The 12,094-nt window shown below is 59.1% G+C and overlaps 1 protein-coding gene across 1 annotated transcript in view; it reads left to right on the plus strand.

The window, feature by feature from the left end:
* The window catches only part of WNT9A (Wnt family member 9A), a 31,636-nt gene extending 24,260 nt beyond the window's left edge, over positions 1-7,376 (plus strand). The window contains exons 2-4 of the mRNA XM_004696877.2: positions 3,293-3,552; positions 4,898-5,160; positions 6,549-7,376. Coding sequence (XP_004696934.1) covers positions 3,293-3,552; positions 4,898-5,160; positions 6,549-7,031 — 1,006 coding nt within the window. The 3' untranslated portion in view covers positions 7,032-7,376. The remainder of the gene's footprint in view (positions 1-3,292; positions 3,553-4,897; positions 5,161-6,548) is intronic.
* The last annotated feature ends 4,718 nt before the right edge of the window (positions 7,377-12,094 follow it).

Raw genomic sequence — 12,094 nt, forward strand, 5'->3', positions numbered from 1 at the left:
GAAACCCCTTTTGTGTTTTCCTCCAGCACTCTTGGGGTTTCATTTCTAGAGCCAGGTTCCCGGTCTAGGAGGCCCAGGTGTGAGCGCCCACTCTGTCTGCCCAGCCACGTCCCTTAGCCCTCGGCCTCCCACAGAGGCGGCACCTCCCTTAGCTCACCTGCAGCCTGGAGGGTCCTCTGCTGCCAGTCGCTCACCCCGGCCCCTCCCCACCCTGCTTCCTGACGTGGCCACTGCCCCCTCACCCCTGCACTCCTAGCCCTCTAGGCCCACTGGCTGAGGCAGGAGACCCACCTGTCTGGGTAGGGGAGAGGTATAGAGGGGTTCCTCAGGAGTGAGGAGGGGGGTGAAAGAGGGCTCTGCGTAGCATCAGAACTCAGAGGACCTGTGTGCGTGGAAGGCCTGGCCCTGCTGGGTGGCTGGCCCCTGTCCCTTCCAGGCCCCTAGCAGACTAGTGAGCCTACTTGGCTGCAGGGCAGCAGGCAGGCTGGTCTGCAGCTGTGTTGGTCCCAGGGCACAGGAGGCAGACACAGATTGGCATCTGAGGTCAGAAGAGGAAGTGGCCCCCTGGCCATGCCTCTCTGGGATGCGGCCACAGCCAGTCTGTAGACTTAACTTTCTCCACCAGCCCAGGAGATTCAAACATCCCGCGTGGCTGTTGGGAGCATTCGGTGAGAACTTTGCAGTAAGCATCTAGGAAGTGTTGGCTCACTGTCTTTCAACTTGCTCTTTCGTTGCTCAGGCTCCTGGCCCTGGTGCGGTGGTGCGGTGGTGCGGACCCTAGGCCTCCTTGGGGAGTGGGTGGTGGTGGGCCGGTGGCAGACACCGCTGGCTTCTGGGGTCAGAGGTGTGAGGGCCCAGCAGCAGCATGGCTGGCCTCGTGCCCCAATCTGTCCATAGTCACAGCTGCACTTCCAGGCTTCCAGCCCCCCGTCCCACCACAGTGGCCCCCGCTCTTAGGAGCTCTCTTGTGGGACGCCGGAATGTTTTGGCATTGGCTTTGGAGCTCAGTTAATCTTGAAGAATCCAGGCTGGGGGCATGTGCTGGTTTGTGACGGGAGCGTTTCCTGGTGGCACGCTGTCCTCAGCACAGCTGTTAGAATTCCTGTCTGGGGGGGATGAAGGTCTCCTGCCTGTAAGCTGGCTTTTGTTTGGGGGAGGGTGGCACTTTCTGCTTCCAGCGTGGGGTGTGCGTCCTATTGTCCTTAGCTGAGTAGTCTGTTTGAGGTGGGGCTCCCACCTGGCAGGACCAGCTTTCTCTCCCTCGGCAGGTGGTGGGACCCCTTCCTGTGAGCAGACAATGCAGCTCTGAGCCCCTTCTTGCTCTGTGGGCATTCCAGTGGGGCTCTGGGCAGTGCATGACCCATCCCTGACCCCCACCCCAGATGTGGTGCATGGGGCCTGCCTTTGTGAGCTGACACACAGGAGCCTGAGATGTCCACACAGCCTCCTGCCTCAGTGCCCCCCACCCAGTTCCTGAGGTTCTGGGAGAGTTTGTGGTAGGGCTCTGCGCCCCACATGATGGGACTCTGGACCGGCTGCCCCTTAGCTTCTCTTCTTAGCTGGGGCTGCTGCCGCAGGCCTCTGTGTGCACGACTGTTTCTTCCCTCCTCGTCTTCCACTACCTGTGAACCTGGTAGCTTCTCCCCATTGTTTGCTTTCAAGGGTCTGGTGTGGGAAGCCTGTGGACATAGACCTGCTGGAAGGGTCTTGCGTCTCCCCCAGTCTCTTAGATATGGTTCCCCTGACTAGCTGCTTGGGGACCGTGCCATCTCCTGAGGCAGCCAGCCGTAGATGTCTCCCCGTTTGCATGTCTGAAGCTTCAGGCTTGTCTCTGTCCAGTGAGGGGCCTTGGTGAGGGGCAGGGACTACGTCTATGCAGAGGCCTGGGGGAAGCCTGCACAGTGCTGGGGGAGCAGGCTGAGAGCTGGGGAGAAGAGGGGTGGACACTCTTGCATGGGGTCTGGATGTGCCACATGGCCTGAGTTCAGAGCTAGAGGATGGTGGTCAGGTCAGTCCCTGGTGGGGAGCAGGTTGCATGCCTGCAGCCAGGATGTGGTGTTCTGGGCAGTTGGGGATGGCATGGGAGCCAGCGCTGCCATCAGCCAGGCACCCTGGCAGGTGGACTGGGCCAGGCAGGATAGTCAGGAAGGGAACGCTTCAACATGTCCTGGGCCCTGCTTGGTACGGGGTCCCGAGGGCTCTGTCCCAGGCAAGGAGAAACCTTCTGGGAAAGCACACTTCTCAGTCCTGGGATCATAGCAGGGCCCAGGCCTGAGCCAGAGGCCTGGGAAAGCTAGGGCGGGCCGTGCTGCTGGAGTGGGATCGGTCCACACCTGGGAGGTGGACGATAGGCAGGGCAGGCCCGGAACGGGTGTGGCTGGAAGGAGCTGGTGTTTGTGCCGTCTGGGCTTGATGGAGGCGGAGGCATCGGGAGATGACTCAGCAGCCCTTAGTGGGTGGCCGGAGGGCTCAGCCAGGGGAGGGGCTCCCACAGCAGCATGTTCTGCACTTGTTCCCTAGCAGACAGCAGCCCGAGCCCCTTCTTGCAGAGATGGAGGCACAGCCTGACCAGACCCTGGCCCCGAGGTCCTGGCCCGCATGGCCACTGTCGAGGGGCCTGAGGTGGAGGGTGCTGTTGGGACACAGTGCCCAGGAGGCCTGGCAGGAGCCAGCCGGGTGACAGTTCTGTGGAGTGGAGTCCTGCTAAGGGTGCTGGAAAGATGGGTACCTCCTCAGGGTGGACTCAGGAACTGGGGGCATACCGCCCACCACTGGACTGTGGGGAATGTCGAGGGGCCTGCAAAGATGGGGAGGGTGTGCCTGGCTGGGTCTCTGGGAAGCGGGGCTAGAGAGGAAGAGTAGTGGGAGAGTGGGGTGGGCATGGGCGCTCTGGCCAGTGCTGCAGTGGGGTAGGATCGGGTGAGAGCCCATGTCCCCTCTGCCCTCTGCCTGGGCCTGCCCTGCCCCGGGGTTTGAGGGCATGATGTGGGAAGTCTGTACTGTAGAACTGGGTGGGACTACTCAGGGGGTTCACCAGGGGTGGTTGGCCATTGTGGGGCAAGTGCCTCAGGCCGTGCTCAGGCAGTTAGGTGTGGGGATGGCCTGGTCCCCAGGGGAGGCCCTGTCATGCCCTGCTGGCCTCCTTCCCACTGCCCTGCCCTGGTTCTCCCTGGGGCAGTGCCAGCCTCTTCCCATCCCTGCCATCTCCTGATTGCCTTCTGCTCTCTTGTTGGGAGGCTTCCCGACGCCCACCCTCTCAGAGTGGTGGTAACTCTCTTTTCTGTGTGGCCAGGCTGACGGGCAGCGAGCCCCTGACCATCCTACCTCTGACCCTGGAGTCTGAGGCCGCGGCTGCCAAGGCGCACTACAAGGCTTGCGACCGGCTGAAACTGGAGCGGAAGCAGCGGCGCATGTGCCGCCGGGACCCTGGCGTGGCCGAGACGCTGGTGGAAGCCATCAGTATGAGTGCCCTCGAGTGCCAGTACCAGTTCCGTTTTGAGCGGTGGAACTGCACCCTGGAGGGCCGCTACCGGGCCAGCCTGCTCAAGCGAGGTCAGTGCTGCCCGCAAGGCCATGGCAGAGCCCAGTGTCAAGGCTCCTGCTGGGGTGGGGCCATGTGGCTATGGGGGAGCTTTGTCCAACACACACACACACACACACACACACACACACACACACACACACACACACACACACCTCCCTCAGGCTTTTGTCCAACACACACACACACACACACACACACACACACACACACACACACACACACACACACACACACCACACCCCAGCCCCAGGGGTGATGGCTGAGAAGGAGGTGGAAGGGCTCAGAGCCCCTGCCACAGCCTCTGAGAGGGGCCGTGCAGATTGTGTGGAGACGGGCAGACGTCACAGGGCAGCCCGATGATTCCTTGTGTGGGACTCCGAGAGGTGGTGGGGGTGGGGATGGGGATGAGATCAGCCTCTGGAGCCATCTGTGTCTCTGTCCTGAGGGCAGCAGGGTGACCCAGCTCCCAGGACTGCTCCAGGGGCTGGTAAAGCCTGCAGGAGGCTGAGCCCAGAGCCCGGGTGGAGAGCTCAGCTTGAGGTGGTTGGGGCTGAATGACTCTGGTGCACCTGGGCCGGGTCACAGGTGGACGGACGGGGAAACAAGTCATCTCAGTGCCTGGAGGCCGGGCCCCTCTATTCCCCCACCCCCTTCTTTCCCGCCGGCCCCTCCCACACACTGGTAGAACAGTTGTTGGGGAGACAGAGCCACGTGTGTAGCCCTTGTACAGAGTCTGAGGCTGCCGGAGGCAGCTTCTGATGGCTCCCAACATATGCTGGGTGGCTTAGAGCCCATTGCCTGGGCACGGGCTGGAGCTGCAGCTGGTACCTCCTGGCCTTGGGGCACAAAGCCCGTCCCCTCCTCCCTCCCTGCACATATGGATGCTGCCTGGAGCGCTGGCTCCCATTGGAGTCAAGCACCAAACAGACTTGCTTAAAAAAGTTGCTGAATCGAGGCGGGAGCCAGGGCGGGTTGACTGAAGAGACGTGCCTGTGGACCTCACATAAGGCAGGAAGTGGGATTAGAGACCTCATGGGGTGGGGGGTTCACTGGGCCGGGACTGTGGCCTCCGCTGGGTGCTTGCCCCTCTGCAGACAGGGTACACAGCATGCAGGAAGCACATAGCTCTCAGCAGCCCCCACAGTCAAACACCACTAGGAAGCCCTCCCTCTCTTTCTTCCTCCCATCCCCTGAGGGAGGGGTCGGCATTCTGGAGCCCCCCAAGCCTCCTCTGGGATTTGTGTTCTCAGTGAAGACTATGCCAGGGCCTGGCTGGGAGCCTCTGTCTTAAGAGGGCCTCCCTGAAGACCCTGGCCACCTAACCTGCTGCTGACCTGCGCCTGTCTCCCCAAGGCTTCAAGGAGACAGCCTTCCTGTATGCGATCTCCTCCGCCGGGCTGACCCACGCGCTGGCCAAGGCCTGCAGTGCGGGCCGCATGGAGCGCTGCACGTGCGACGAGGCGCCCGACCTGGAGAACCGCGAGGCCTGGCAGTGGGGCGGCTGCGGGGACAATCTCAAGTACAGCGGCAAGTTCGTCAAGGAGTTCCTGGGCCGCAGGTCTAGCAAGGACCTGCGGGCCCGAGTGGACTTCCACAACAACCTCGTGGGGGTGAAGGCAAGTTGGGACTCTGGGCTCTGGGGCTCCTGGGCTGGCGGCGGGATTGTTGCTGGGCTGGAAGGTGGGGACAGGCTGACTGCAGGTTCCAGGCAGGCACCCCCAGTCCTTGCCCTATGAGACTATGCTTCCCACCATGTAAGCGAGCGCGCGCGCGTGTGTGTGTGTGTGTGTGTGTGTGTGTGTGCAATTTCCATAGGGAGGTAGATATGGACCTTAGAGAGCTTACCCCGAACGACCTTTGCCAAGGCTCTGAGAACATGTCTCTCTCTTGCCCCTCTGCCCCTTAACTTAGAGGGACACCCTGCCTCCCTTCCTGGTCAGCAGCCCTGTGGCTTACTGTTCCCCAGGGACTGGTGAGAGTGGCCAGGCTTGCCTGGGGAGGGTGAGGTCATTAGAGCTGGCTCACGGTGTCTGCCCCTTTCTTGAGAAGTAGGACTCTGAGTCGCTACTTATTAAAAATTCAATTTCCCCCCTTTTGACCAAAGCTCTTGCCCCTCCAGCAGCCTTATTGGGGAGGGGGCTGCTGGGCTAAGCCTTTGCTAAGGGCCAAAGCCAGTGAGGTCCACCTCCAGAAGGGATTAACCCCCTGGCAAGGCCTCTCTTTTCTGCCCGCCTCCTTTCTTTGCACGTCTACTCTTTGTAAGTGATTATTGAAAAGTCAGAATATTAAAAGTGCTCAATTAGTTCCACTGGACCTGGGTAAGCGACATTTTAATTAAATTTGTCCGGGTTTCTCAGCAAAGTGTCATTAAATGTGACTCTTAGGTTGCCCGCCCTCCTGGAGAATTGCTAAATGTCTTAATCCCCCGCAGGCTGGCCTCTCGCTGGGGCTGGTGGAGGGGGGAGTTGGGGCAGGGGTGAGGGCTCAGCAGCCTGGCTCCGGCACCTCCTCACACAGGTCTGGGGGTGGGGGGCAGTGTCTGCAGAGTGCTCAGATGCCAGTGGTCAGGCAGGAGGCATGGGCTCCCCCTTATAGATGGGGGCATAAGTTCTGGGAGAGGAAGGGCCCCCGGGGGGTGTCCATACAGCAGCCAAACTCTAGGCTCTGCTGTGAGTGGGCCCAGGCATGCTGTTTCCCCCTGGAGACTGGGGCAAGTCCGCTTAGGTGCAGGCTATGGTGCCCCCCTTCTGCCCCCACCCAAATGAGACCTGCACACGGCACACCGGCCCCCAGCCCACACTGCAAGGTCCGGGACAGGGGGATGGCAGTGGTGGGGAGACAGTCAGTCTTTGTGAAGAGCAGCCTGGCGCAGTTCTGATGTTGGGAGCCAGGGTGGGATCTTTGATGGGCCGAGACTGGCCTTCTAGGGAGCCTGGGGTCGCCTGCTGTAGTGGGGGGTGGGGGTCCTGTCCTGGGAACTACCTCACTGATCCCTCCCCACCAGGTGATCAAGGCCGGCGTGGAGACCACATGCAAGTGCCACGGTGTCTCGGGCTCCTGCACGGTGCGGACCTGCTGGCGCCAGCTGGCACCCTTCCACGAAGTTGGCAAGCACCTGAAACACAAGTACGAGACGGCACTCAAGGTGGGCAGCACTACCAATGAGGCCACGGGCGAGGCCGGGGATATCTCGCCTCCCCGAAGCCGGGCCCCGGGCGCTGGCGGCAGCGACCCACTGCCTCGCACCCCAGAGCTGGTGCACCTGGACGACTCGCCCAGCTTCTGCCTGGCCGGCCGCTTCTCCCCGGGCACCGCCGGCCGCAAGTGCCATCGCGAGAAGAACTGCGAGAGCATCTGCTGCGGGCGCGGCCACAACACCCAGAGCCGGGCGGTCACGCGGCCGTGCCAGTGCCAGGTGCGCTGGTGCTGCTACGTGGAGTGCAAGCAGTGCACGCAGCGCGAGGAGGTCTACACCTGCAAGGGCTGAGCAGCTGGCCGCCGTCCCCGCTCCAAGCGCCACGAGGATCCCTTTCTCAGCCTCAGCTTTCCCCGTCCTGTGACCCGAGAGAGTTGGGCGGATGTTTCCCAAGCTGCCGCTCTCCCTGATATGCCAATTCCCCAGGCTCCAGAGCCGGTATTCCTGTCCACTGCCGCCTGTCCTCACGCCCCGTTCTGCCCAGGGCCCTCCTCCCACCTTCTTGCTCCCATCCAAGGAGCCAGGGGCCGAGGCGCGCCGTCCTTGGCCTCACCCGGGCCCGGGCCACTGGAGGCTGCCGCTGCGCAGCACTGTTCCGAGCGCGAAACCACTAGAAGAAAAAGCAGCCCGCTTCTGCTTCCGCGCCTTGCGCCAGGGGCCCCGGGGGGCGCGGGACGCAGCTGCTCCTGTGCCCCTTTTCTGACATCGAGCACTTCTCTTTGGAGTGAATATAGTGACTTTTAAATTATTATTATTTAATGAATATAGTAATTATTATTTTTCCCCAGGCCCCTCTCCGAAAGCGCCCCTTCGCCCCCTCCTTACACTCTTCCGCCTTCCCCTCTTTGCCTGACTCTGCTTTGTTGTTGGAAACCACTAAACCAAGAGAGTTTTTTTTTTTTTTAAAGAAATAAAGCAAAGTTGTGTGTGGCCACAGGCCCAGGGTTCTGGAAGCTGGGTCCTCTGCCAGCTGGGCCTGGCGTGCTGTAGCAGACACCAGCATTCTGGGCCGGTCATTGGGATTCAGGGCTGGGAGTGGCAGGAGGTGGCCTGCTTTCCCGCAGGGCAGGCGCAGGCAGAGGCCATTGTACGCAGAAGCCCCAGCTTGGAAGGTGGGGACCCGCAGGGGTAGGGGAGCCACGTGCTAGGGTTCGGCAAATTGAATGCTGGTGCCTTTGCCCACGGTGTTTTCTCTGCAAGGGAGGGAAAGGATGGCTCACACTGACCTGGTTTGGTTTGAGTGTGTGCACGCATGTGTGTGCATATATGTGATGGTGTGCATGCCTGTGTGCACGTGTGCATGCATAGAGGGTGTGCACGTGTGTCTAAGAGTGTAGTACACTCTCACGTGTGCTCATGTGTGCACACACACGCCCACATATGTGATTGCACAGGGGCACGTTTGAATATGCGTGTACTCGCATGTGCACATGCGCACACATGTATGTGAATGTGCATGGGTGAGAGGTCACCGGCCAGCTGCACTGTGGCAGCTGCCTAGGGAGCCCCTCCCTCAGGGCGCTTGACAGCGGCTCTCCTGCCCAAGTCCCAGGCCATCTGCTGCCTACTGAGGGAGGGCCTGGCCCGGAGGGGAGGGAGGCTGGGTTCAGGCTTGTGGCACACACATTGTGCACACGTGTGTGCCGGCTGGGTTTGTATGGAAGCTGAGCTGGTAGGTGTGGTGGATGCAGGAACTACTGAGTGAGCATGCTTCTCTGAGTCCCAGGGTCTCGAGGAAGCCCGGGGTGTCTGTGCTTTTAAAAGAAAACCTATTTATGTTGCTGTGGGTCGCTGTTTTATAGTGTAAATAGTAAAGTCTATTCTCCTGTGGTTCAGAAACCCCCCAGGAAGTAACCTCAAGCCGAAAAGGGGGTGCTGGAGCAGAGGGCCAGCTCTAGAACCTTCAAAAGGGCTGTGGGGGACGGGCAAGGAGCAGCACCACCACCTCGTGCCAACAGGCTGGGTCTGCCCCTCCATCTGCAGCAGACCTGGGGCTGGGGCGCATCCCCCTTGCTGGGGCTTTGTGGTGGAGCTGGCCACTCTCACGACAAGACTGTACCTGATCAGACCCTGTATTGGGTTTGTGGAAAGGTGGCCCATTAGAGGAAGCATTTTTTTTTTAATGAGATACCACATTTAGCTCTATGTCATAAATATTAAGAAAAGTATTTTTTTAAACAAGGCAGACTGAAAACGTTTGCTGGTTTGCTTGTTTATATATAAATATATATTAGAATGTCTTACTAAGCAAAGACACTGCTACCCTGCGGGGGCCTCCTATTTACCACGCTTCTCTTCGGTGTGACAGAGTATTTCTAGAAGTGAAAGCCTTATATGGGGTGGCGTTCACATTCTCGCCTCAGCCTGGCCTCCTACAGCTGGGCCCAGAGTACTTGGCCTTGGGGTTCCACCCCCAACCCCCACCACGGACAGGGGGTCCGCTCACACACAGGGGTCGATCCTGGCTGGGAAAAGAGGGACATATTCACCCGTGAAGAATCCTTGTCTTTATGTTCAGAGTCTTGTGAGAGCCTTTCGATTTTCTCTACCTCATCTGTGTAGCAAGTAGCTGTGTACCTGAGTGACTGTGGAAAACCTATTTAAGTTATTTAACACCTTTGTATAACAAAGCCAGAAACAAAAAATGGAAACAATAAATAAATGTATTTTAAATTATAGCCACTCTCGGCCTGTCTTTGTGGGGCTCCGGAGGAGAAGGCGGCGACGGCGTAGGGGTGGAGAGGATGGTGGAGCCAGGAGCTCCCATCTGGTCCCAGCCTGGCCTGGCGGGACCCTCCTGGCTCTGGGGAGCTTGTGACATTGCCATTCACTTACAGTTCCTGGAAAGTTTGCAATCAAGGTGTCCTTGGGGCCAGGGTCCCTCCTGAATTTCAAGGAGAGGATTGGATTCTACCTTGTGTCTCCCAGCTCTGGGTACCTCCAGGCATTCCTTGGCTTCTGGTCACATCAGGCTTCATCACACGTGCCTGTGTCTCCCTGCATCCAGAACGATCTTCTCTCCTTACCTTAATTACATCCACAAAGACCCTGTTTCCAAACAAGTCACATTCTGAGGCTCCCCTCCTATACTTACTTCCTAGGCCCTGAGAAGAAGGCAGGCCTGATGGGGGTGGGGGTGGGGGTTGCAATTCTCAGACCCTACTGGCTTGGCCAGTGGTGGGAGCAGCAGCCAGCCACCTTAGACTGCGCAGGGTAGGCTACACGCCCCATTTTGGCCTTCAGCTGTGGTGGACAGGACAGCCCCTGTCTTCTTAAACATCCCCCCACCAACTCTTTACCATCGAATCAATTCCAGCTCACTGTGACCCTGCAGGACAGAGTGAAAGCATCCCACACGGTCCCAAGGCTGTCATCTCTATGGAAGCAGACTGCCACGCCTTTTCCCTGTGGAACTCACCAACCTTTGGTTGGCAGCTGAGCATTTAACCGCTGCACCACTAGGGCTCTTTGCCAGCTTAGCTGGAAGAGCAAGGTACTTCTCTTTCCTAGGAAATCCCTGGCAGGTGGGGAGAGCCTCAGGCCACAGCGGTGCAGCTCCCCTTTCACAGGCCTGATATCCTAGGGTACCCACCTCTAGCCCAGCAGCTGCCCTGCCCCTGGCGGGCAGAGGCAGTGAAGTGAATGACAACCCTGGGCTGGCTTGGGAGGGTATGTCTCCACCCTCCCCATTCTCATACCCCATACTCCTGTTTCTGGTGCATGGCGGAGGGTGTGCCCTGTCCAGCCCTTGACTCTCCTGGAAAGCTTGAACCTGCAGCCTGGTCCTAACTTGCTGGGAGTCCCAACGTGGCCCGTAAGCTGCTGCACATTGCATCTAGGGTCCTCCAAGCACCAGGCTCCAGTCTCCTGCTCATGAGGCTCCAGGCCCATGTCATCCACCTCCTCATCGGGCTCCTAAGAGGGCTGTCACATGACAGTGGCCTGCCATGCCCTGTGGGACATATTCCTCCCCACTCCCTCCCCATACCCTTCTCCTGTCCCTGCTCCCTCTGTGACACAACTGTCCCCTGGATTGCCTGGGTTTGCCCACCGTCCTAGATGTGGGCAGATGGGGGATGGGCCATATGCCCGAGGAAGGCGGAATGACCTGCCTGATTCTGCTGCGTACGAGACTCCCTGGACCGTTCAGGGAAGGAGATTTAAGAGGCCAGAGACATGGCCTTTGCTAACAGGGATGAGGCAGTGAGAAACCTTGCCTGCCAGGCCACCAGGCCCTTGGGGCGTCCTGGGGTGAAGAATTCTGTGGCCTGGACTCGGAGCTTGACCAGGACCACATGGATGGCGCTGCCTTGTGGTTTGGGATGCCTGCACAGTCTGGCTTGTTCTCAGATCCAGCGCCTGGGAGGGAGACGATGGGGACAGAAGTGACCTGGGCTTAGCCTGCACGGAGGTAGGAGGGGCCAGGCAGCAAGGCGACTTCAATTAGACCATTCTTTCTGGGGGACAACACCTGAAACTAGCTGCAATCCGGCCCGCTGGGTGTTTTTGCCCCGTTTGTTTTTTTACTTCAAAATGAGAAATGTGCAGTGTGCATAGGAATTTGTTCATAGTTTTTTTAAAACTGTAGTTTGACCCGACAACAGGTCTGAGGGACAGTGAACTGGCCCCCCTGTTTAAAAAATTTGAAGACTCCTGGTATAGACCATCAGGGATGTAGCCCCCCACCCCCCAGGTCTGGGTAGGCCCACTGCATGCCTGGTCACTCTGGTCCTGACACTCAGCAGAGCTGGCTGGAGCACCATCTGAGTGTGTAGCACTCCTGTGTGCGGTGGGTGCTCTGCAGGGCTGACTGGGCCTGTCTTAGCATGCACATGTGCACAGGTCTGTGTGTCCATGTGTCAGTGTGCAAGAAGGGGCCCATGCCTGTGTGCATATCTCTGTGCTGTGTATGTACATGTCCTTTGGCATACCTTTGTGTGTTCACATGCATGTGTGCATGCATCTGGGTATGTGCAAATTGGCGTGTGTTGTGTTTGTGTGCACATAGTGTACGCTAGGCCGAGTTTTCTAGAGAAACAAAACCAACTAACACTGTGTCTGTGTAAGAAAGAACTTTCTAACGAGAAGGAATTTTCTACCAACAAAGCGGCCCAGCCCAGCCCAACTCAAGTCCATGGGTCAGATGGTAGCTGGAGGCCCTCCAGGCTCATACAGCCTGCTGGCTGGTGAAGCAGGAAGCGGGGAACTCACAGGCCGGTGGGGGCAGAGTCACACGGATCCCAGCTTGACGGGAATATGGCAGGGCACCGCAGCTCCAGGGTTGGCAGGCTGCGTGTACCACCATAGCCAGGTGAAGGATCCAAGCAAGCAGGAAAGTAGAGAAGGGCAAGTGA

The sequence above is a fragment of the Echinops telfairi genome, unplaced genomic scaffold (genome assembly GCF_000313985.2).
Source record: "Echinops telfairi isolate 266 unplaced genomic scaffold, ASM31398v2 ScPeMD7_7469;HRSCAF=8507_0, whole genome shotgun sequence".
NCBI lineage: Eukaryota > Metazoa > Chordata > Mammalia > Afrosoricida > Tenrecidae > Echinops > Echinops telfairi.